Genomic DNA, 24,546 nt, shown 5'->3' with positions numbered 1-24,546 from the left:
TTGCAGGCTGAGGCAATGTGCAATATTTCACACTCTAGAGACTCTCTTAGAGACAACTTGGACTCAGCTTACATAGAGTAACTGTAGCTTACTAGTGGGAATGCATGCAGTCAGGGTGGGAAATTCGTCATTTTAGGGGCAAGTCCATTTGGCCTTCACTTTTTTTTCCCCCAGGGGCACCAAGGCCACATGACAGGGCACAAAGGCCACTGAGTAAAATGTGTTGATTTACCTTTCAGACTGATACCATAACATCCTAATTTATAATAAGACATGGATTATGCATTAAAACTTTTAATACCAAAATCAAGTTAAAGTTACATTAGAAAGTCGTTTTTGTTAAGTAGGGTTAGGGAGAGGTGAGTTTTGTGACACCACACTGAATATTAGAGTTATTGAATATTTTAATCTCTTTTCGGTGTTGCACTTTGTAGAGGGTCCCTGCGCCCTCGTCTCACAGCTGGCTGATCATACAGACCAGAGTTAATGTCCAGACGCTCGTTTTGATGAACATACGGTTGTAGCTCGTTGTCTTCCTTACTACGGTAGGAAAGAGCCGTCGTTTGTGTTTTAACAAGGTTTCACTTATGAGTTATTGATCCGGGAAGTTCGAATCTGTGAATATATTTCCAACTTTACCGGACTAAATCCTACCACATACGTCAGTTACGTATCATGTCAAAACCGGCTGCGCGCGCTCGCCGCGCTGCAAGTTTCGTTCTTCTGTTTTGAGAAGCTGCTGCTGTTTGAGAGGCTTTCACGTGAGATCATCGTGATGATGAGACTCCACCTGCGCGAACCGCGGACTCACTGAAGTTACTGTGAGTGACTGTGCACTCGGGTGGCTGTAATTAAAGGCAAGCCCGCTACGCTGACCGGGCCAGGGGCACATACGCCACTGTAGCCTATGATTAGGCCAAAGTGCATGCAGTCAGTGCACTGTCTCTATATTGAAACGTCATCTAATCGGCCTGATTTGAAATATTTTGAGAACTCCGATCAAAACCGATAGGGGCATTATCGGCCGATTGCGATCGGTTGCCGATCGATCGGTGCATCTAGCATGAAGGCCAGTATGGTCAACGATCCACAAGTGGCTCTAACCACTCTATAAAAAGGACATTCCCACAGTTTAACAACTCCCCTCCAGTTAGTTAGAACTAAAGCAGCGTCTTTGATGAGGCGAAAAGCCCCCAAGAAACTGAAACAAATCCAGTTGCCTTCGATACAGCCCTTAGAATAACCATAACCTGGATGATTGAGAACCTTTATCAAGTAGCATTAAACATTTATTTAAAAAAAAATACCCAAACATTTTCAGAAATGTACATTCAAAAATTGGGCAAATTACATGACGGGGTAAGAAGCGTAGAGAGCGATGCCACACTGGTTGCGCTCGTTTCGAGCCATCTTGATGTAGCCTTCATCTCCGTAGGTTACACCCCAACTAGATCATAGAAACACACCAAAAAGAATAAATCAAGGATACACATGTCGAAAATACCAATCCCAAGATAAAAACTTGACATTCCATACGCCACCTGTTTTTGACCAGCCAGTAATCGTGTCTCTTCTCAGTGCCGTAGCCCACAGCCAGCACTCCATGATTCACATGATGGCTGCACTTATGGTCCCTGTAAACACCTGTGAGGGCCAAGAAACAGGTGTAGAAAGCATAACTGAGCTCAAAGTTGCCTCCTTAAATCCACTCAGGATTTGACATGTAATTTTAAAAAGGGGTTTGATACCGCCACTACTCACCGTGACGATAGAAGGCAAACTTGGACCTGGAGGCATCAATTGCTACAGAGATGGGCCCAACGCTGGCCAAAGCTTCCTTTAATGCATGTTCATCCCCCTTCGGTAAAGAGATGTAACTTGAGCAGGTAGCGGCCCGATTTTTGGGGTCATACTTGCAGTTACCACCCTGGAAAATAAAAAAAAAAGCCATGTGCATGGGAGTTAATGATGTTATGTCCAGAGTTAAGCATCAAGGTTGGGACATGACGTTTTAACAAATGTCTCACCTGGCCGACGTAAGGGTAGGCTGCATCAGAATCTATGCCTTCGTTTTCAATGACGTATTGGAAGGCGCTCGTCATGAAGCCACCGTTGCACCCGTGGTTTCCAAATTTTTGCGAGCAATCCACCAGGTTCTGAGGACTGAGGCTAGTCAGGACACCTGTGGACTTCTTGAGCTGCCCCTCCAGTGCTCCAACTGCACTGAAGGCCCAACAAGAGCCACAAGAAGCCTGGAAGATAGAAACGTGCACATAAATTAAATGTAGACCGAGTCTTCCGAAGCTACAATGACAACTTGTTCCATGTTAGTGTACATTATGCAAAAAAAGGGATGTATGAGGGCAAGACATCATTCATTCAGGTCCTCTTGCATGAATATCCTCTTTCACCTGGAAATATTTCTGGGAGAAAGTCCCGAAGACCAGCTTCACCCATGAGCCGAGTCATGCACATGAAGAGATATTCCAACATTTTTAAAACCAGGGCCCCCCCCATGTTTACAAAGAGTTTGGAATCTCTAGTAGATCGCTTCAGCTGGCAGTTGGATAACAGCTGGAGAGGCTGCACTGAAATCCGTAGGGGCAACTACGACTAAAGTTGCATCCACTAAAAGTGCTCTGGAAATTATTCCTACAGAGAGCGAGATCCTTTTTCCTCACCAGAAACAAGAGACCCACTCTGAAATCTTTGCCATTGTCAGCATCTGTTAAACTCCAAAACTTGTCTCTCCAACCTCTTCCAAAGATGCGAGCTGAGCAGCTCTACTGGACCAATTAAAAAAAAAATATATATATATATTTTTTTAAACACCAAAATATGTAAACAGGGTCCAGGTTTCAAAATACTGGTATTACCCTTTGAGAGGAACTGCCTGTGTCAGTGAGAGTAATGGAAACCAAAATGATTTGAAAGATAATTGAATGCATGCAAGCAAGAGAGACAGAAGGAATTATGTCCCATTTGGCCTCCCATAGATGGAGTTCTCACCTGCATTTTGACCTCAGTTACCAGGCCTTCATCCCTCCAGTCCACTGATTGCGGCAGAGAGACGTTGACCCCGACATAGTTGGAAGGACCGCTCTCTAGGTTAGGGGGCACAACTGTGCCCGTCAAGTTGCTTAGGATCTCCTCGGTGGTCTGCAAACAGATATTACCCGTCAGTTCTCCCTTTTTTCCCCACTTCCACGTGTCAGGTTGTCTTGAGTACAACATACGTTTGTAGTTTCTAGACACTGGAGACCACCTGTAAAAAAACACCAAATGCTGTTGCTAGCATACTGACCAGGTCTCCCAGGTGGTTCATTGCCAGCTCATAGGTGTGCAAGCCAAGAGAGGCTTCCAGGTTATGGACATTAATCATCTCCAAGTTTTCTTCCCATATCCGCCTGCGACCCAACTCCTCAATCTGCATCACAGCGTTAACATTAACCACTCACTCATCACACATAAGGGTAACAAGAGATGAAGATTTAATTCATAACTAAATGTACAGAAGACTTCACACAAAACAAACCAAGACAGCCATCATAAAAAAGGAACCTGATTAGAGACCTTAGTTTTACCTGGTGAGAGTAGACCTTATTATGCATCTTCTTCCATAGCTCCCAGTGTCGGTCCAGTTCCGAGTTGATGACGGCCACTGCAAATCCACACAGGATGGTCAAAAGCAGGCTCCGAAACATTTCTGGATCTAGGAGGAAAAAAAAAATAAAATAAAATACAAGGAAGAGGAATCTTCATCAGACAGGCATCAGTGGAGACACATGTCTTAACATTCTCCAACAGCAGACTAAAAACTAACTCATTCTGATTGGACAGCTGCAGCAGCCTGATTAAAACACCACCAGCTGACATCCATCAAAATTAAGAACCAGTGGAGATAAAACTTGAATACATTTGAATGTTTATATGCTTGTTAAAAGATATTTGTGCATTAGTGAGGACAGCTGTAACCAACCTTCAAGTTACACACTACAATAACATATTTCCAGTAACTTTCAGACAAATTGATGGCAGAGGGTACTTCTAGCTATGGATAAATAATCTCTGGAGAGAAAAACAACCAGCAGAAACAAAATCCAGCACAGGAAGCAGTCATCCTCCCTCGACGGCAGAGATGTTTAGAGTAGGACCTACCTGTGTGGATCACTGAAGGTAAATCCAGACTGAATCTGCAGAGCCTTTTATCAGCATGTTCACTTCACACCTGCTGATAATTGCACCTGAAACAAGTGTTTTATTCTGGCCACTTGGGGGCAGCAGAAACAATCACACCACTGATGTGTCATTGCCTTTTCTTTTTTTTTTTTTTTTATGTCAAGAGGTTATGGAGCAACATTACTGTTGGTTCGTTTGGAGTCACGTTCCAGACCACCTGATGAAGGTCAGTCCAATACCAAAAGGAATCCTATATAGAAAAAAGCTTATTACTCTCGGCTTTTGTTATGTAATTAAATACCTCTACAATCAAAAATAATAACAGGTAGATATGACACATTTCTTATTTCATTATCACTAATATTTTTATTATGCCTGTGCCCCTGCACCTAACGACAACAACAACAACGACGATTGCAATCTTCATTTCTAGAGCTTTTCTAAACCCACTTTACACAAGACAGCAACTTCAGAACAAGCAAATCATAAAAAAACAATTTCTGATTGAGTTAAAAGCAAATAAAAAAACATAAAAAACCACTCACAGTTTCAGCCACCACAAGGTCCGTCAATAAATATCCGGTAAATTCATGAAAAGCTTTCCAATAAAAGTTTGATTTAAGAAAAGATTTAAAGGCGTTTTTTCTAAGAAAAGTTGATTTTAGAGTTTAATTCCCAGCTCATCAAAAACTGAGACTACACGGTCCTACACTCAGTTGGGAATGAGACTCACAAATCAACTTTTCTTACAAATAGCACCTTTTAAAGAGGTCACTGATTCTGCTGACCTGATTTAAATATTCCATCGACACATCATATCATCAAAAAAGATATATAGAACCTACATGATCTATAAAATTACAACAACATTTCGAATGGTACAAAAAAGCAATCATTCTTAAGTAGGAGAAAAGGAGATGAGAGATTCACAGAGTGAGTGAAACTTAGAAAAAATCTAAACTTTAGTGAGACAGTACTGACGCAGAGGTCATTTTGTGAAATTCACTTTTTTTGGACAGAATGTTGGCCTTTCAGGATTCTCTATCACCACGCTCACTGCAAGAAAGGAAAACAACACACATCTAGTCTCTGATCGTAAATAAATAGCCTAAATGTATAACCTAAATTGCACGCAGATGATTCAGGTGGCGGGTCCTTTTTCACACTGTAGGGTAGACTCCAAAGCTGGCAATCCCGCAGAGGTTCTTCTTGTTTCTGGCAATTCGAACGAAGCCTTCTTCTCCCCAAGCTGTTCCCCAACTGGAATCCCAGAAAACAGACAGAGGTCACACATGGTGTCACACATTTGATTTCACGAGTGGGGAAACAAATCCCAAGTGAAAACTTTGCAGCCGAAAGAGACAAACTCACCTGTTTTTCACGAGCCAGAAGTCTTCTCCTCTGTCCGTGCCGTAGCCCACGACCAGGACGGCGTGATTTATGAACCTTGGGTTGCAGTTGGGTACGTTGTACAAACCTGAAAGATGCATAAGGTGAAGAGTTCACAGCTACAGTGTCAACACCCGTCAGTTGACCTCTCTTTGCATTAAATCTTTATATTCACCTCCTCTGTACAGATGAAAAGACGGCAGCATGGCATTAATGGCCACAGAGACCGGTCCCACTGACCCCACCACAGCCTGCAGAGCCTTCTCGTCTCCTTTCGGGAGGATGTGGAAATCGGAGCAGTAGCCGGCCTTTCCCTTTACAGAGTACCGACATTTCCCGTTCTACATTTAGAAAAATGAGATTTACAAAAACATATTATGTATCACTATTAAATCACAATGATTAATATCATGCATCCTTTCTGTTCTTCTTAAAATGCATTTAATGGAAGTTATGTATCTTGATTTGTTGTAGTAGTAGTAGCAGTAGTAGTAGTAGTAGTAATAGTAGTTAAATATATGTAAATTCACAATATGTGAAAGCGCAGTTATTACATTATTCATACAATCACACTCCATACTGATGCGCAGTGTGGATGTTAATCTGCTAAACTAAATTGCAGATCTAAAATATAATGAAGGATTAAAGTGAGTAAGTAAAGTAAAGAAAAAATGGAGGGGAGCGGGTTGAAGGAAGGAAGAAGGAAGCAAGTGATGTGAGTACATGAGGAAATAATGACCAGAAATGGACAAACAAGTACAAAGAAATTGAGAAAGCCAAAATGAAAAAAAAAAAGAAGTAAACAGAAAATGGAGACACAAGAAAGACACAAACAACAACAACAATAAAAAACAATCCATAAACAAAAAACCAACAACAGGAAATCAATAAACAAATGAAGACATGAAAAACCAAAAGGAAAAAACTGACAGGACATCTAACAGAAAGCCACACGCAAACAAGAAAGAAAGAAACAACAAGCAAATGAAGAAGGAATTACAAACAAACAAGAAAAAGAAATGTAGATGGAAAGACACATCTAACAAATGAAGAGGAAAACAAGACACAACAAAGAGCAAGAATGAAGGGAAGAAATTAAAAACAACAAAACAAGAATCAACAAATAACAAGGATCAAACAAAAAGCAACAAGCATACATGAAAGAAAGAAAGAAAGAAAGAAGGAAACAACAAAGGAAGATTAAAGAAATACAACCAAACAAAGAAACATGAAGGACACCTTGTGTTCGTAGGGGTAGGAGCTCTCTGAGTCGACGCCTCCGTTGCGGATGACGTAGCTGAAGGATTTGGAAATGTATCCTCCTCTGCAGCCGAGGTTACCTTCACTAGTGCTGCAGTCCACCAGGTTCTGTGGGCTCAGCTGAACAAGGACCCCTGTTCGCTTCTTCATTTGACCCTCAAGAGCTCCCATAGAGCTGAAGGCCCAGCAGGACCCACATAGCCCCTTCGAACAAAAAGAAAGAACTCATATGTTTCGCACCTGATTGATCATTTGATGGTTCTCATCCTCGGTTTACGATAGCTGTTCTCAAGTCAATATCTACCTGATTCATGACTGGACTGACGAGGCCGTCCTTCCTCCAGTCCACATTCTGAGGTATCGATAAGCCATTCACTCCCTTAAAAGTGTCATTTCCGAAGTTAAAAGGCTCCTCCAGCTTCAGGCCGTTCAGCTTCTCGTTGACTTCCTCACTCGTCTTTAATGCCAAAGATGTGGTAAATAAATGCACATTAAAGGGGCACTATGTAGTTTTGAAGGGATAGAGAAATTCAAACTCAGACATTAATGAGGTAATGATACAAGCTCGGATGTATTTATTTTTTCCATAACCATCTGAGAGGAAAACAAGGTCCAGAACACTGTTTGAAGCTAGAAAGGTGGCAGGGTCCGCCACAGATAAAAACAAACATGGAAACACAAAAATATGAAAACATAAGAAACATGAAAACAAAATGGTTTGTTTAGGCATAGAATAAAGCAAACAGTCAATGACGATATTTCTCTTCTGAATAAAATATAATTCTACATAGTGCACATTTAAGGAAATATCACAATATGAAACTTGGTGGCAACCTCTGCAACTTTTAAACGTATTTTCATTTGTGTTGTGGTGTGTTTTCAGCATTTCAGTGTGCTTCTAAAAGTTCCCCTTAAAGAGACTTTGCTCTGACACAGCTCTGCTCCGAGACATTATCAAGCTCGTACGCTGCTGGTTCCTCCCCATTTAGAAAGTCGTTCGGAGAAACTGCCATCCTCAGTGACGCTGGCAAGCAATCAATAAATTCAACAATCCCCTGCGTGTACATGTACCTTTACGTAACTTTTTTCAGGCTTATCAAATGTACTGCACTTCATTACAGTCCTGACTGTACAGATTGGCCCAGCCATACTGGATTAAATTAATCAGATTGTATAAAGGAAGATTAGAGCTGCTCTATAGATTGGGGTTTAAATGCAGATTAACAGCGTTGGTCAGTGGCGTCCATCTTGGACCAGCAGAGGTCAGCGAGTGTGAACACAGAGATTACAATGTCCAGCAGACGTCTGCACATGTCCTGGCAGGGTGGGGAACCAGTCAAGTCACATAAAGATGACTGGTGTTGGTGCTGAAATGTTTGCCATGCAGTTTGTGTCCACCAGAGGTCTCTCTTATACACGTCTGTCCCGAATACTGGCATCAGGGTCAGTGTTTGATCTGTGGTGATTCTTTTGACTCTGTTTTGCTTCATTTATTGTTGGCGCGAGTCTGCTTGTGTGAGTTATCAGACCCGGGATGTGTGCAGTACAGTTGTTTTATCGCCAGCCAGAGCAAAATCAGGACAGTTATCCACTTTGTTGCCACAAGGATGACACAGAAGAAGAACTGCTGCCACTGGGGCTAATCTTTACATTGCTTGCATGTATTTGTGGACTCAGAAACTCTCACAACCTTTTGTTCATTTGTTCACTGTGTTTTAGTTGTTACAGTTCGAGCTGAATGTTGAGCCTTCATTGCACAAAGTTGGTGACATATTAACGCCCGACAGTTTGTATTGTTCTGTTTTTCTCACCGCTTTGTGACAACTGTGACATTTGGCTACGGAACTAAATGAATATGAGGAGTTAATACACCAGTAAACTAATTTAGAAGCAAATTAAAACAAACAAACAAACAAACAAACATATCAATGTATGTCACATTTAAGCCTACATTTATTTATTTAAATCACTGATGGTACATTTAGTGGCACATCAATTGTTTATTGAGCCATTTGTTTATTTACTTATTTATTTACTTTTTGGCACTTTCCTCCATAGACACAGGTTGACATAGTTTACACAGTTGATATTATGATTAATTACTGATTTGTGGAGAAGGGGTAGGATCAAATAAAGTATACTACTTCCTACTCCTGTCAGTGCTTGTTAATGGAATAACATGCCTTTCATTTTATCATGCTTATTTGTCAAACTAATTTAACGTTTTGTTTTGTTTTGTTCTGTTCTGTTTTGTTTTGTTTTCACATTTCAAGGAGGTTCTGACTGACTCAGCTGCTCTGGTTTTTCGAGGTCAGCTCTTGTAAGTTTGCTCCTGGTTTCAAACTGTGTGAAGTTCACACCAGCTGCAGCCCAAAGCAATGGTAGAAGTTTGCTTGTGTGCTGTTTTTCTCCATGAAACCTTCCAGTGTGTTATCATTAACCATCCGTAATATGATGATAGAATAATAAGCTGAAGTTTGTGATGACAGTGTACATGTTTTTGGTAGTTGGTGGAGGTACTGCTGTTTATCTCAGTCAAGATGCAATGAGGCAAAGCAAATTTCTCTGCGCGTCTAAATCCGTGGTTCTCTATTTTCGGTGCAACTTCCACGTATCAGACGCTAGAAAGTCCAGACAACCGGTTTGATTCCTACCATGTCAGCCAGATGATTGAGCCCCATTGTGAAGCTGTGTTTTCCTGCCGAGGCCTCCTGGTTGTGTCTCAACACCAACTGCACGTTCTTCTCCCACACTGCTCTCCTGAAGACGACCTCAGTCTGAAACACAAACGGCGAACACCGAGTGAATCCCTGCACTTTCACGTGTGACGACAAAGCCGAGGGAGGTTCTCGCAACCCTACCTGATTGTCATAAACCTTCCGATGTTTGATTTTCCACTCGTCCCACATTTTATTCAAGGCGGACGAAGACTGGGCGAGGACCAGGCAGTCCAGAAGCAACAGGGCACACACGATGTGCATCCTGTAATGGAAAAAAGCAGAACCTGTCACATTGCATGAGCACATAAGACCCTCTTGCAGTTCTTGCTAGAACTTAAACAATCAATTGAGATGATGAGATATCAAGTTGATGAGTTATCATTTTTCTTTATGAGGATTTGGTGCTTTTTTTTCTGTCTCAGATGATGATACCTCAATATATTTAAGCTCTCAGGGCAACACTATAATAACTGTCATTAAAAAATGATACATTACTGTTAAATAAACAGTAGTTAATGGTTATTTCACTGTTAACACGAGGTGAAATGTTCTATAAATAGAGACGGTTTGTGAAACCAACATCTGCTCCCCCTCATCTAGTCTAAAACTACAGCACAACATCCTGCGTTAAAGGTTAAACGCAATTATGATGCCGGCACACAGCTTCAGAGAGGCCGTGCGAGGCCTGTACTGCCTTGATGTGAAAGTTAAATCAGAATTTTCAAATGGCGTTTCTGACTTTCTTCACATTTCTTCGCCTCTCTTGAAGGAGAAGTTCAAACCTGCTTCACCATAATCTCTGAGCCTCTCCATCTACAAATCCGTTCAGCCTTCTTGCAGCCATCGGCTCTGACAGGCATTTGATCTGGTCTCAGAACATCACTCAGCATAAATGCATTGCTACGCAACAGAAGAAAGAGTTTGCCTTTACCTTGATGTACGATAATCGACAGGGTTATCTCGTCCCGGCGAGTAAAGTGTGCCCCGTTTGTGACAGAGCAGAGAACCTTCACTCTCAAAAGAGGAAGTGCAGTTTCCTCAAACACACACTGTTGTTTTCTTTTTTTGCTCGGTTATTCAGTGCGTCTCCCCTCTGGTTTGTCATGTGGATCTCATTTACAACCAGCTGCAGTGGCTCAGAAATACCCCTCCAGCACCGGAGGTAGAAGTGACAAAAGCTACATGATAGAAATTCATGAGAGTGAAACTGCTCGTGGAGGGAAACACACGTGAAGAGGGAAAACTGTGCGCAGAAAAAGACATTGTTTGGCAATTTCAAAAAGATTTCTCAGAGTAAAACTGTAGCAATGACATAATTTTAATCATTAATCCCCATTTCCCAGTCCAGTAAAGTCCCATTGACACATGGGCTTCGCTTGCTATCTGGCAAAAACAGGAATGCACATTGGTTGACGTGATGAATGATAATGAGATAATTAAATATAGTCTAGATTAAATATAGTCTAGATTCCTAACAGTGTCAGACCAAGTTTGTAATGGAGATTGAACTTTCTGAGGGGGAAAAACAAACACTAAGGCTCTTCACATTCAGACATACTGGATTTAGAAATGGGGACTAAAAGCAGTTTTTTTTTTTGTTTTTGGATGGTCAATCAATCAATCAATCAACTTTATTTATAAAGCACTTTTCATACATGAGTATGTAGCACAAAGTGCTTTACACAGGAAACATAAAACAATAATAAAGAAAGCCCCTCCCTCCCACCCTCCGTACTATATTCATGCACACATACGTACACACACATACACACACACACACACACACACACACACACGCACACACACACTCTTACTACAGGAAATAAGGAGACATGGCAAGGCACTGAGGATTGAGGAAACGCCACCTTTGGGGCCGTCCACACTGGGAGGAGTCACAGGCTGTGCCACGGGGGGCACCAGTGCCCAGGCCCCCCAACCCTGACAGACAACAACTGGCTGGGCCAAAGGGACCCAAGGACAGCACCCCCAGCAGCATCCCAGACACAGCTCCCAGTGTGGAGGACCCCCCTGAGGAAACTCTGGAGTTAACCCTTAAAAACTAAAAACATAAGATAGGATAAAAACCCTGACGGTTGAAATGGTTGGTTGAAAGTGGTTTCAGCTGTGGTTTCCTCTTGGCTAACGTGTAGCCGAAAGGAACTTTTGTGCAAGAATTCACCGAGATCCTTCTGCTCAGAAGTTCCTTTTCTTGGTTAAAATGTGTGTATGTGTGTGCAATTTTTCCAGTTTGCTTCTTAAGTGTGAACCTTCTCCCTCGAACAAGAAAAACACAAGACAGAATGGATTTTATTAACATAGGAAAACACTCTGTTTATTTCTTCACTTGCTTTTATTTTTGTTTTGTATGAAAGTGGCTGTAGTCCTATTGCCAGCTCTTCTTGTTGATGAATAGACCATTGTTGGAAAATACAAAAGGTAAAGCTTTATAGTAAGATTCTCAAAAGATATATTTTTTAATGTGTTTATAAGCCTGCACATAAAAACATCATAAGCACATTTATTTTAGCACGTTTAAAGCACTTAAGAAAAATTATGATTGAGATTTTAATACAGACATTTATTGAGTTTGATTTATTATTTCACCGTTAAACCTTTACTAAGCTTTTTTGTGACTTTATTGCGATAAATACAGACTAAATTTCGCATTTCTTAGCAGTTAACTATAGACTTATCAATAGTAAATTGTGTTTTAACAGCCACAGGATCTACAGCGAGAACAACATTAACATTAATTACAAACCCCAATTCCAATGAAGTTGGGACGTTTTGTAAAACATAAATAAAAACAGAATACAATGATTTCCAAATCCTTTTCAACTTAAATTCAAATGAATACACTACAAAGACAAGATATTTAATGTTCAAACTGATAAACTTCTTTGTTTTTTTGCAAATATTCACTCATTTTAAATTTGATGCCTGCAGCACGTTCCAAAGTAGCCGGGACAGCAGCAACAAAAGACTGGGAAAGTCGAGGAATGCTTAAAAAACACCTGTTTGGAACATTCCACAGGTGAACAGGTTAATTGGAAACAGGTGAGTGCCATGATTGGGTATAAAAGGAGCATCCCAGAAAGGCGCAGCTGTTCATAAGTAAGGATGGGGTGATCGGTTCGCCACTTTGTAAACAACTGTGCGAGCAAATAGTCTTACAGTTTAAGAACAACATTTCTCAACGTACAGTTGCAAGAAATTTAGGGATTTCATCATCTACAGTCGATAATATCATCAAAAGATTCAGAGAATCTGGAGAAATCTCTGCTCACAAGTGGCAAGGTCGAAAACCAACATTGAATGCCTGTGACCTTCGATCCCTCAGGTGGCACTGCATTAAAAACCAACATCATTCTGTCAAGGATATTACCACATGGGCTCAGAAACACTTCAGAAAACCACTGTCAGTTAACACAGTTTGTCGCTACATCTACAAGTGCAAGTTAAAACTCTACAATGCAAAGCGAAAGCCCTATACCAACAACATCCAGAAATGTTGCTGGCTTCTCTGGGCCCGAGCTCATCTGAGATGGACTGACGCAAAGTGGAAAAGTGTGCTGTGGTCTGACGAGTCCACAATTCAAATGTGAAGGTACCATAAATGCTGAAAGGTACATACAGGTTTTGGAGCAACATATGCTGCCATCCAAGCAACATCTTCTTCAGGGACGTCCCTGCTTATTTCAGCAAGACAATGCCAAACCACATTCTGCACATGTTACAACAGCGTGGCTTCATAGTAAAAGAGTGCGGGTACCAGACTGGCCTGCCTGCAGTCCAGACCTGTCTCCCATTGAAAATGTGTGGCACATTATGAAGCACAAAATACGACAGCGGAGGCCCCGGACTGCAACTGAAGTCGTATATCAAGCAAGAATGGTAAAGAATTCCACCTAGAAAGCTTCAAAAATTAGTGTCCTCAGTTCCTAAACGCATATTGAGTGTTGTTAAAAGGAAAGGTGATATAACACAGTGGTAAACATGCCGCTGTCCCAGCTCTTTTGGAAAGTGTTGCAGGCATCAAATTCAAAATGATTAAATATTTGCAAAAAAATAATAAAGTTTATCAGTTTGAACATTAAATATCTTGTCTTTGTAGTGTATTGAATTGAATATGAGTTGAAAAGGATTTGCAAATCATTGTATTCTGTTTTTATTTACATTTTACACAATGTCCCGACTTCATTGGAATTGGGGTTTGTAATAAAAGGGTAATAAAATCACCTTTGTCGTAGCTGACAGATGTACTTTGTACCGGCAGCAACAACTAGCAGCTGGTTAGCTTAGCTTAGCATAAATGCTGGAAACAGAGGTTAGACAGGTAACTAAACAAGAAGCAAGTTTTAAAAAAAAATAAAGTTGAAATCCAAAATCTGTAAAATACAAGGTGCGAAATGCAAAGAAGGAACACAAGAGGAAGATGGGACAAGGAGCACAAGGACAGAACAGAGCACACAAACTGACAAAGGCGAAAACAAGGGCTTAAATGCACGAGGGGCGATTGACTGATAGATCAGAGGTGAGGAGCAAAAAGGGCAGGAAACCAGACAAAGGGAGGAAGTATAAAGTAAGACATGACACATAAGGGTATAATTTCATCATAAAAGAGGAACTGCAACTTATCTCATGACGGAAGCGGCTTACCTGGCTCTGTCCAAATAGTAACTGCATGTGCGTACTGTACGTATTGTCTTTTCCCGACCCTGAGGAGTGTTGTGTCGTCACTTTGAAGTTGTCCTGGCAACCAGTAGAGCGAAGTTACCACACTCAGTTAGGAAATAGTTTGGCACATAACCACTGTTAAAACCACAATCTGTTGTTTCTGTGCTTTGGTTTTTCTATTGGATGATACGAATTAGTGTTATTAGTGTTAATTAGTCAGCTTTGGAGTTGCTGTTAGTGTAAATGTGTTATTTGCCTCGTTTCCCTTCTTTATGCTATGCTAACTGGCTGCTAACAGCAGCTTCATGGTATGGAATTAATCATGATAAAGTCATTGAGTGAAGATGCTGAATATGTTGTTACAATGTTGGTTAAAATATGGCTGAGGACCTACTGTTTCAGTCATCCTTTCTCTCTCCCTCTCCTGTTGTCCTCTACTCTGCCTGATAGAGGCGGGGGAAAAAAATGTCCTAAAAATACATCAAAAAAGAGAATTACCCAGAAACCTCATTGCAGTCACCACAACAGGGAGCGGCAGTGACCAAACAATTCCGATTCTAAAAAGACAGGAGGATCTTATGCAATTAGGATTTGGCCGAGGCTGTAATTGGCATCGGTCGCTGATTTTCTCTCACTGAGTCCGGGGTTGGACGGAGATTCGCTGATGAACGCAGGTTCCCCGAGGTACCAGATGGTAAGGTCCTGACTCAGCAGCGGCTCTTCTTCTGTGGTGATCACGCACCTTTTGTGTCAACACACCCTGTAATCCTGCAGCTGAGCAGAGAAGCGAGCAGTTCTTCTCAAACACCTGAAGGTTTTTGTCCTCATTTGAGCTCTTATTGAATCTGGAATGAGTGTTTGCTAATTGAACAGCAAGTTGTTTGAAAATATAATTAATAGAGGGAGCAGTGTCTATGTAGAAAGGAGCTAAATACACCAGTTATATTTCTGATTATTCAAATTCCTTGGGGATGTCGGATTAGATCAGAAACCATTTGATCCAAGAGGATAAAAGAATACAAAGTCAATCCATTTTTTCATTGTGAATCAACAAATTAAGTGTAAATAAATCAAATGCTTTATAGTCTGAAGAATCTTTGACCCAACATCTTAATATTAAACTGTAACCTCACTTCTAAGCATTACATTTCTGATTAAAAGGTCACCTCACTCATTTATGATGTGATATTTAGCTTTAGAAGTACACTAAACATATCTATGATTGATTCAATTTTGCCTTTTTTCTTTTTCTTATCTGTTTTCATTTCTTTATCATCTCGTATTTAGTTGATTGTCTTAACGGACCAGTGTCTATGATTAAGTGTTATCTAGCAGTGACGTTGCAGACTGCAACCAACTAAACACCCCTCGTCTCACCTTCCCTTTCCAAGGGTTTAGAACAGGGTTGCCCACATTTCTTCCCATGGGAGGGGCCAAAAGTGAAACTTAATGGTGAGCCGTGAGCTGGAATCAAGTAACTATTATTTTGTACTGCTTTGCTAAGATGCAAAATGATACAAAATGATGAAGACTAAATGATACACAGATCCCAAGTTTGATATGAGCTCATATGCCCGCCCCAGAGCCTGCAACAGCCAATGGGTTATCTTGCAGACATGTGACCCACTCCTTCTTCTTTCTCCTCTCTCCTGAGCCACAATTGAGGTATCCACCATGATTGGATTGTGAAAAATAATTAGCAATTAGGGATTCTACATATTTAAAGAGCATTTTTACCTAACAATAAACACAATAATCAAATATAATTTACATTTTTTCAATCAGTTTTTAGTTACTTTTGTCATGAGAAAGATCTGGTGACCTGAATCTAACCTTATGGTGGGTAACTTTCATCCTGTGGGCCCCACTTTGGATAAAGATTTGGATAGCAGAACCTACAGTGGCCACTAAGAACATGAAAAATGCCAAAGGCCCTCTCTACAGCCTTTTTTGTTTGATTTGTCGGTTCAGGGCTACTGTAGAAATATGCCCCTTTGTAGTCATAAAAGACGGATTCTAAGGTAACAAAAACACAAGGATTGTTAGTTTCAGGTGATTTAACATGAATGAAAATAATTATATATTTTATGTTCTACCTCTTCTTTACAATGGACCTGTAATCCCTCTTTCTGACTTATGTACTGAACCTTGAGTGTCCTTGTTGTTCAAAGGCATACTTACAAGCCAACCCTCCTGATTTTCCCAGGAGACTCGGATGTCACCTTCTTTATTTAAACTCCTCTCCTGGTTTCCTTTAAGGGTCACAGTGCTTCCTCATTCTCCAAATTTACAAAACCTTCCCCCCTTTGAGTTTTCACAACCTGTTTCTGGCACAGTACAACATGTAGTCTGGAGTGAGAGGCCAAGGAGGACAGAGACTGAGGACTGAGACGGACAGTCTTAAAGAAAAGGGCATGCATTTTTATGAAATCTGCAGTGTTGATCTTTCTGTTGGTCACAGAGGTCGCACAGACGTCAGTCACCACTGAGAGGCTGACAAGCGCAGTGGTGTCCAGGGACAAAAAATGAAAAAATGAATGAAGTAAAACTGATAAATATTGGTCTATGAGAGATTCATGCAAGTTCACAGCAGACAGGAGGATTATTCTGCAGAATTTAAAGTACAATTAAAAGTATCTAACAAAAAAAAGCCTTGAAGTGTAGCCTACTTATGATTTTATTATTATGATCATATTGATATGAATGTTGATGTGTGACATTCCAAATACTAGCCTTCATTCAAGAAATGTTCAAAGATATGTCTCAGTCTTGACGTAAGACTTACAAAGGTTTCCCTAAAGGTTGATGGTTAATAACAGTAAATGTGTCAGCCTTTCAGATGCCTCTGGCAGACCAAAGATTTTTTCCTTTATTTCTAAGTGTCAGCTCTTCAATTCATTCCCATCTGGTGTGGCTCCTAAATCTCTGCGTTTGGCTGACCTGTGCCTGCCTCCTGTCATCCAGTGCAGCGTGTTGGACGGACTCCAGGAGCTAGTGCATATAATCCCCCAGCATGCAGCGAGCAAACCCGCGCGCGTCCGGAGCCAGGTTGTTGTTGCCATGAGGACAGCGAAGCAACAGGAGAACTGAGACGCAGCAACACGCTTCCTCCGGAGGTTGAATATCTGAGAATGGGAGGATGAGGCTCTCTTGTGATGATGATATGTCTCTCTGTTTCTCACAAATTGCAGGTTTTATCTGGATGTATTTTTGAGGTGGATCTTTGACTTCTCTTTGCTTGTATCACATAATTTACCCAGCGTCTATTTCACAGGAAAAAAAAGAAAAAGACACTTGCATGTGCACGCCTGAGTTTTTCTTTTTACTGCACAATTGTTGAAAATGGAGGCATCGGGATGACGAGCCCTCCAGACTGAGGAGACGGTGAGTAACAATACTTGATTTTCTCTTCCCCCTGCCTGCAATATTACTGTAATTCCGAGCCTTTTATTGTACAACACTGTGTATTTCAGCTCTGGAAGTTGTCATGCCGCAGCAAATAACTGCGATTTCACCTCTTGTACACTATTCTCACTCCCTAGCATGTGTGCTCCCAGAGGAGTTCAGGAGGAGTCAGCCTCCATCATTCTGAGCTCCGGGGAGCTTCTGTCATCACAGCAGTCAGACGACACAGTGTTCCCATGACTGTGTCGAGATAAAATTACCTCTTTCAAATATGACTTCCAATGCAACAAGATGTGATTTCAGCCTGAATTACTCAAGCGTGTTGTGGTGTTAATTTACCTTTCTCTTTTGTTAAAAATGAGCGCACACAACTTGGTATCATGTCATAACAGCATGTCTTCACAAGAGATACAAAAACTATTACACAGTATACAAAGTATTATGTCACCCTCTGTGGTAGCCACCTGTCTGGCCACTTTCTAGAATAATTAATTACCATATAACCGCCCACTCAGCCTCTTTATTCTCATCCAATTTTACTGTGTAATTAGCCAATAATAAGCCAAGTAATTCTACTACTGTAACTCATTATATGTATTTTACTTTTTACCTTACCGTCTTCACATTACTACGTGATCAACGACCATTTGGACATTACAGTAGCATTGGTGCTGTAAACATACACCTGTCCACCGGAGGCTTTTATAAAGTTTGAGCTAGAAAGAAAAGAAAAGAACAGAACAGTCACAAATACAGGACAATTACAAATGCAATACAGTTAAAAATACAGTAATATATATGTGTGCTTTTGTATTAGGCTTACTTTCATATTTGACATTTGGAAACACAAAATATTTGAGAAATCATATATCAGAATACAAGTCATTTGACTCAGGCTCTCAGAAACAGCCAGGATACAAAAACCTGAACAAATAAGGTTAAAAATGATTCTGAATAACGACCTGTGAATGGTCAGATTTGTACAAAAGCACGTGAGAAGATAGAACAGCATGTTAAAAAACACTTTGGCAATGGAAGTATACACAAAAAAAAAACATATAAGTAATGTTGTCAGAGTGTTGTAGATGAGTGCACATAGAGAACGATCTTCCTCCATCCGTCCCTCTCCCCACACGCTCTATACTATTGCATCCTTCAGCACAACAACATGTGAGGAGAGCTGCTAGAACTGCGGGTGGCATCACACTTCATGTTGTCTTTTTAAGGTCTCTCTTGGCAATTTGAATAGTGCCTTTCAGCAAGTCACACATTTGTATCTGAAGAGCTGATGCCTCAGTCATTTTTACAGGCTCACAGTCAGTCAGTCAGCTCATATTCGTGTTTCCGTCTGTTTAAATGTTCAGGCGACACGATGACTGAGGTTTGATTTGCAGGAATCACGAACTACTATTGTTCTGTTTCTGTCCCAGTGTTATAAATAATCTGGACCTGGACATACTGTACTCATACAGTATATTTATTTTTCTTTTGCCGCCCCCTTGTGGTGGATTTAGCAATGGCTCATATAAGGTGAAAGCCTTTGATGGCGTACCTCACATGTACATTTCTGTCAAATAACAAAACCCCATTGGCCTTTGTACAACTGTTATGCGACTGTTTTGCTTTTTAATGGGAGTGGAAATGTATTTTGCAGTCTCATTCACAGCGGTTGTTCCGGGTCTGAGCATCGAGACGAGGCTTTGTAATGTAAACTTTACAGTTTTGGCAGTTTCTTGCAGTCAGATATTGTTGTGTGGTGTTTGAAAGACAGAGAGCAAGTCAGATATTTTCTTATTTTAGGGCAATGTACAAACACATTGACATTTGTTGGAGAAATGCATCTTCTGAAGATCACCAAATAAAACATAAATCCTTTTTATCCTGAAGACAAATCCGCCTTAGCTCAGAGTAATACCGAGCCACCAGGTTTCTTTTACACATTATTATCCTGTGAAATAGATTGTACAAGTTGTACAAGCTGTGAAACAAAAATGTCAAAAAATTGTCTTTTTAAATCAACCCGCGATCTGCTTCCACAATAACTGCAGTGTCTGAATAAACAGAATATAATAAATGGCAAGGAATATGTGTTACTCTGATAATCTGATAATTTACCCGGAGAGAGATGGTGTTTACAATAATTGAGGACCAACGGATAATTGAGCGGGAAGGTCCTCGATGTTGTGCAGGTTTACACTTTCTCCCCATCTCTGCTTTCAAACGGCATTAATACAACAAAAACAGAGTGAGCTGACAGCTTGTTTTTTTTTTTTTTTAATATGTATTAATCCCAGGTGAAATAAAAACCATCCACATGACTGAAGCAACTGCTGCAATTTCATTCGAGTCAGTCCACACTGTGGAGATACAATTTTTGGTTGGTTTACGCTTGACATTTAAAGACTTGAGCGCTAATCTCTACAGTTGTTTATAGCAGGGGAGTAAAAAATGCTGATTGAACTTCTATTTCTGTTGGTCTTACAGAGGTCAGACATTTAATTAATAGCGGTTTTAAAAGAGCAGTTTAGAGGTTTAGTACTTACATCAGAGCCAACCCACTTTCCTTATGTGAACTGATTGATTATTAATGCCTGATCTTTAAAGTGTTGTAAATTTGCACACGGAACTTCGAAGCAACTTGTAATCTAGGCTTAAGTCGAAGTGGCCAGCGATGTTTGGACTTTTATGGTGCCAACAACGTCATTTCTTGGGTGTACTGAAGTTCATTCTTGACCTTTGGGAAAGGAATGTGTAACATAATGATTCTGACTTAAAGGTCCACTAAGTATATTGCTTCTTAAATGTGAATATAAGAAAGGAATTAGAAATAAAACTTAATTTCCATCCATCCATCCATCCATCCATCCATCCATCCATCCATCCATCCATTCATCCATCCATCCATCCATCATCTGTAACCGCTTTATCCCTTTTGTGGGGTCGTGGGGTTTTTGCTGGAGCCAATCCCAGCTGTTCCCCAGATCCCAATCCGAACTTTCACCGGATGTTCTGGACCAAGGACGACTTTGGATCAGACTTGCCTTTGACAAGGACCTTTGAGGATGTCCTGTGGTGTCTGGCATCAGATCCTTTAAGTCCTGTGGATCTCGAGATGTGTCCTCTGTGGATCGGACTTGTTCCGGCACGTCCCACAGACGCTCAATTCTATTGGGATCAGGGGAACATGGAGAACGGGTTAACACCTCAAACTCTTTGTCATGTGCCTCAGGCCATTCCTCTGGGAGTTTTGCATGAATGCCAGGTCCCGAGGCTTCCCAACTTGAATTGCAACGAGATGATCGAAGTTCTTACTTCACCTCTCAGTGATTTTAATGTTGCAGCTGGTCAGTGTCTAAAAATGAGCAGCATTAAATGCATCCCGATAAATAAGAGTCTAAAATCAAGAGAAAGCCAGAGAAGACAAATTAGCTTTTAAAGAGAGGATGTGACTTATCTGAGACTTTGCAGGAGCCTCTTCCAGGATGGATGACTCAGATGCTACCTTTGTATCTCAGATTAATTGCAGAGCTGTAAACAACATAAATATAAACCGAAACCATCTACGCTCACAGTTTGACAATGGTGAGTCAGCATCACCATCTGACAACATTTGGCCACATCTTCCTTTGCTCTCTTTTTTTTTTCTCCTTCTTTTTGGGTCTGGTTAAGTAAATCTACTTCCTGTTCCTTCGAGTTTTAACACTGTCAGTAAATATCACAACTCTTTCAGTTTTTTAACAGCTGTCTCTCTCTCTCTCTCTCTCTGTCTCTCTCTCACAGGCCACCAGATGTTTAAGGGCATTGCTGTCCACCAATGGCTGTGCTGGGGAGCTCTCTACCTGTTGGCAGCGGGGGTGGCATTAACATCTGAAGCACGCCGCCTGTGTCCTCAGCCCTGCCGCTGCAACACCGTGCTGCTGGGGGTGAACTGCTCCGACAGCCAGTTCACTGCGGTGCCCGACGGTCTCCCACCAGACACCAAACTGCTAAACCTAACACATAATAAGATCAAGACTCTGGTACATCAGCAGTTCCAGACTCTGCCACAACTTTTAGACTTGGATTTGAGCGACAATATTATGGTGATAATCGAGGCGGAAGCCTTTCTCGGCTTGCCAGGTCTGATAACTCTGCGTCTTGCTCGTAACCACCTGAAGATCATTCCCGTTGAAGCCTTTGCTGGTCTGCCGAAACTGAAGTTCCTGGACATAAGCAGCAATGAGATCCTTGTTTTTCTAGACTTTACCTTCCGTGACTTGGCTAGCCTGCAGATAATTAAAGCAGCAGGTAATGACATAGTTTTCATCTCGCATCAAGCATTCGCCGGCCTCAACAGTCTGCAAGAGCTGCACTTTGACGGCTGCAACCTCACTGCTGTCCCGACGGAGGCGCTCACGCAGCTCAGTGCGCTGAAGAGTCTTCATTTTCACCGACTGGGCCTCACCACACTGCCAAATGACTCTTTCCGTCATTTAGAGCGTCTCAAGGAGCTTGTCATTTGTAATTCGCCGTGGCTGGAGACCCTATCGGGAAACAGTCTCTTTGGCCTCAATCTCACCTCCCTCACCATTAGACACTCGAAACTCAGTGCCGTCCCGTACATTCCGTTGCATCATCTCGTATATCTGGTATACCTTGACCTTTCTTTTAATCCAATCACCTACATTCATGGTTACCTGCTCGGAGACTTGCTCCGTCTTCAAGAGCTTCATCTGGTGGGCGGATCATTGCTACGCATCGAAATCGGAGCATTCGGGGGTTTGATGCAATTTAAACTACTGAATGTGTCTAGAAACTTTCTCACCACACTTGAAGTAGGAGCTTTTCACTCAGTAGAAACCCTAAAAGCTGTAGGGCTTGATAACAACCCGCTAGCATGCGACTGTCGTCTGCTATGGTTGGTGCGAAGACAACTATATCTGGACTTTGGTGGAGCTCCACCGACTTGCACTACCTCGGTCCAGCTGCAGAGCTGGAATTTTCTAGACTTTACCGAAGCTGACGTCCCGGGCCTGCTCACATGTCGGCAGCCTCGTATTCTGAACCGGACACCTCAAGCAGTGCGAGTCGATCAGGGACACACGGTGGTGTTTTATTGCAATGTGGAAGGTGACCCTGTGCCATCTGTCACCTGGCTAAACCCACAGCTAAAACCTTTATCACTCATGGGTAGAATACGGACTCTCTCTAATGGCTCGCTTGAAGTTCGCTATGCTCAACCTCAAGACAGCGGTACTTACCTCTGTGTGGCATCCAATGCGGCAGGAAATAACAGCCTGCCTGTCAGCCTGCGTGTCCGAGCCTTTCCATCATCTTCTAAAAACCCCTTCCGTCTTGAAGGTTGGTTTGCCTTCCCGTCTCCGTCTCCGGGTGTGAATGGAACTCAGAAACTCTCATTTGATGTCAAAACATTACTGATGGCAGCAACCATCGGGTTCCTCTCCTTTTTCAGCTCTGTGAGCGTGTGCTTCATTTTCATGTTCCTCTGGAGTAAGAGCAAAGGGCAAATAAAGCACACAGCCACAATAGCATATGTGCCACGAAGTGCTGTGTCAAGCAGTAAAGGAGGCAACCAAATGGAGACAAGCAGGTTCACCATGAAACTGATATGATTCAGAAAGTAAAAAGGCCATTTTCACGTGGAATGACTTGGTACACGAACTGCAAAGTGTAAAACTTTCTCAACAGAAGTAGTTGAATCTTAGAGCAACCGAGGCTGACTGTTGATTAATTCATATAAATCTGAGCATGTTAGCTATAGCCTATGTTGTGCAAACATGCAGAGGAAGGGATATAAAGTAAATTATGCTGATATAAGACCTCACTTACATGAGGAAGGTTTTAAGTTACATTTGACAAACATCTAACCAAGAGACAGACATTTGTGGTTTTATTTTAATGTCTGTCTCCTACCACTATAACAAAGGCTAAATATAGATCAACTTAAGTAGGCAATATTTGATTAGCATAATGCATGTAATATGTAGAGATGTAAACTATTCATAATGCTTGCTTATATTGCCCTTGTTGATGTTTCTATATAGAAACATTAAAGAACTAAAAGTTAAGCTAAGTTTATGGGCTCGTCTGGCTGATTCATCTTTTGGTTTATGTTGGTTTTGTTCAATTGGTGTCTTTAGAACAGATTGTAGAGTGTATATAAATAAGTGAAATAATTATTGTGGACAGATGGTATCCTTGAGATTCTGGAGTATAATAATAGAAATAGCAACCTTATATTAAGGTTCATGTACACAACACTTGCATCTATGTATCATAAGTTTCAACTTATTTTGAGGGTATGCCAAATTTTCTGCAAATATTGGCACTGTACGTTTGAAAGGATGTATGGAAAATATGTTTTTTAAAAGTATTTCTGAAAGCAGGATAAAATAAAATGACTGTGCTTTCAAGAATGTCACTTTGTGTGTTTGCTTATTAAGTAATTTGCTTTGGGTTTGCTTTTGCTTCATATTCTAAAATGTTTTTTTAAGTTAAAGTTCACCTCAGAAAGTCACATAACACTTAAAATATTAGTTGAAAAATAAAACCTCAGTTTTAGCTCTGTCTCTTTAAGAGCCAAAAAGCCCAGTCTGCTCTGATTGGTCAGCTCTGATTGGTCAGCTGTCACATGCCTGAGTAGGGACCACCTATCATGTTTCTGCAACCAGGACACATGCTGGCGTCATGACTGAGGACGGTGACTGTATAGTTGTCACATCACAACCTTACAGAGGTCATGGCAGCTTGTTTAAAGGCACTGTTTCTGATTATGTGCTGTGTGTATGATTATACGTGGTTTTATCATTTTAATACGTTCACTGTATTTATACAACACCCAGATATGTTTTATAAAATAGAACCTGTAAATCCACTTTTTTCAGTGTGGGACCTTTAACATTTAAAATAATAATAG

The 24,546-nt window shown here is 41.1% G+C and overlaps 3 protein-coding genes and 1 long non-coding RNA gene across 4 annotated transcripts; 2 read left to right on the top strand and 2 right to left on the bottom strand.

Moving 5' to 3' along the window:
* Nucleotides 1-1,263: 1,263 nt before the first annotated feature.
* On the bottom strand, nt 1,264-4,182 carry LOC115579446 (cathepsin S-like). Its single transcript, XM_030412985.1, has 8 exons — nt 4,159-4,182; nt 3,585-3,712; nt 3,305-3,427; nt 3,010-3,159; nt 2,028-2,252; nt 1,762-1,927; nt 1,542-1,644; nt 1,264-1,447 (listed from the first exon to the last, which is right to left on the bottom strand). The coding sequence occupies exons 2-8, from the start codon at nt 3,702-3,704 to the stop codon at nt 1,348-1,350; spliced, it is 987 nt and encodes a 328-aa protein (XP_030268845.1). The 5' UTR covers nt 3,705-3,712; nt 4,159-4,182; the 3' UTR covers nt 1,264-1,347.
* Nucleotides 3,909-5,976, top strand: LOC115579447 (uncharacterized). The gene is made up of 4 exons (XR_003983651.1): nt 3,909-4,176; nt 4,344-4,405; nt 5,351-5,641; nt 5,757-5,976. It is a non-coding gene; the product is annotated as an uncharacterized LOC115579447 (long non-coding RNA).
* ctss1 (cathepsin S, ortholog 1) lies at nt 4,523-11,229 on the bottom strand. Its single transcript, XM_030412984.1, has 8 exons — nt 10,480-11,229; nt 9,690-9,810; nt 9,483-9,605; nt 7,133-7,285; nt 6,808-7,032; nt 5,744-5,909; nt 5,551-5,656; nt 4,523-5,439 (listed from the first exon to the last, which is right to left on the bottom strand). The coding sequence occupies exons 2-8, from the start codon at nt 9,807-9,809 to the stop codon at nt 5,340-5,342; spliced, it is 993 nt and encodes a 330-aa protein (XP_030268844.1). The 5' UTR covers nt 9,810; nt 10,480-11,229; the 3' UTR covers nt 4,523-5,339.
* A 5,923-nt stretch (nt 11,230-17,152) lies between these two features.
* LOC115578973 (leucine-rich repeat and immunoglobulin-like domain-containing nogo receptor-interacting protein 1) lies at nt 17,153-24,051 on the top strand. The gene is made up of 2 exons (XM_030412381.1): nt 17,153-17,609; nt 21,411-24,051. The coding sequence occupies exon 2, from the start codon at nt 21,419-21,421 to the stop codon at nt 23,240-23,242; it is 1,824 nt and encodes a 607-aa protein (XP_030268241.1). The 5' UTR covers nt 17,153-17,609; nt 21,411-21,418; the 3' UTR covers nt 23,243-24,051.
* The last annotated feature ends 495 nt before the right edge of the window (nt 24,052-24,546 follow it).

The sequence above is a fragment of the Sparus aurata genome, chromosome 3 (assembly GCF_900880675.1).
Source record: "Sparus aurata chromosome 3, fSpaAur1.1, whole genome shotgun sequence".
NCBI lineage: Eukaryota > Metazoa > Chordata > Actinopteri > Spariformes > Sparidae > Sparus > Sparus aurata.
This window is presented reverse-complemented; position numbering and strand designations above follow the sequence as displayed.

Bases quoted from the DNA above. Each gene is read 5' to 3' on its own strand.
- LOC115579446 (XM_030412985.1), bottom strand. From the start codon at position 3,704: ATGTTTCGGAGCCTGCTTTTGACCATCCTGTGTGGATTTGCAGTGGCC. The intron at 3,428-3,584 runs GTAAAACTAAGG...GCTGTGATGCAG, and splicing joins ATAAGGTCTACTCTCACCAG to ATTGAGGAGTTGGGTCGCAG. The intron at 1,928-2,027 runs GTGAGACATTTG...TTTATTTTCCAG, and splicing joins CCTACCCTTACGTCGGCCAG to GGTGGTAACTGCAAGTATGA.
- ctss1 (XM_030412984.1), bottom strand. From the start codon at position 9,809: ATGCACATCGTGTGTGCCCTGTTGCTTCTGGACTGCCTGGTCCTCGCC. The intron at 5,910-6,807 runs GTGTCCTTCATG...TTCTAAATGTAG, and splicing joins CCTACCCCTACGAACACAAG to AACGGGAAATGTCGGTACTC. The intron at 5,657-5,743 runs GTGAATATAAAG...TGCATCTTTCAG, and splicing joins TTTTCATCTGTACAGAGGAG to GTTTGTACAACGTACCCAAC.
- LOC115578973 (XM_030412381.1), top strand. From the start codon at position 21,419: ATGTTTAAGGGCATTGCTGTCCACCAATGGCTGTGCTGGGGAGCTCTC.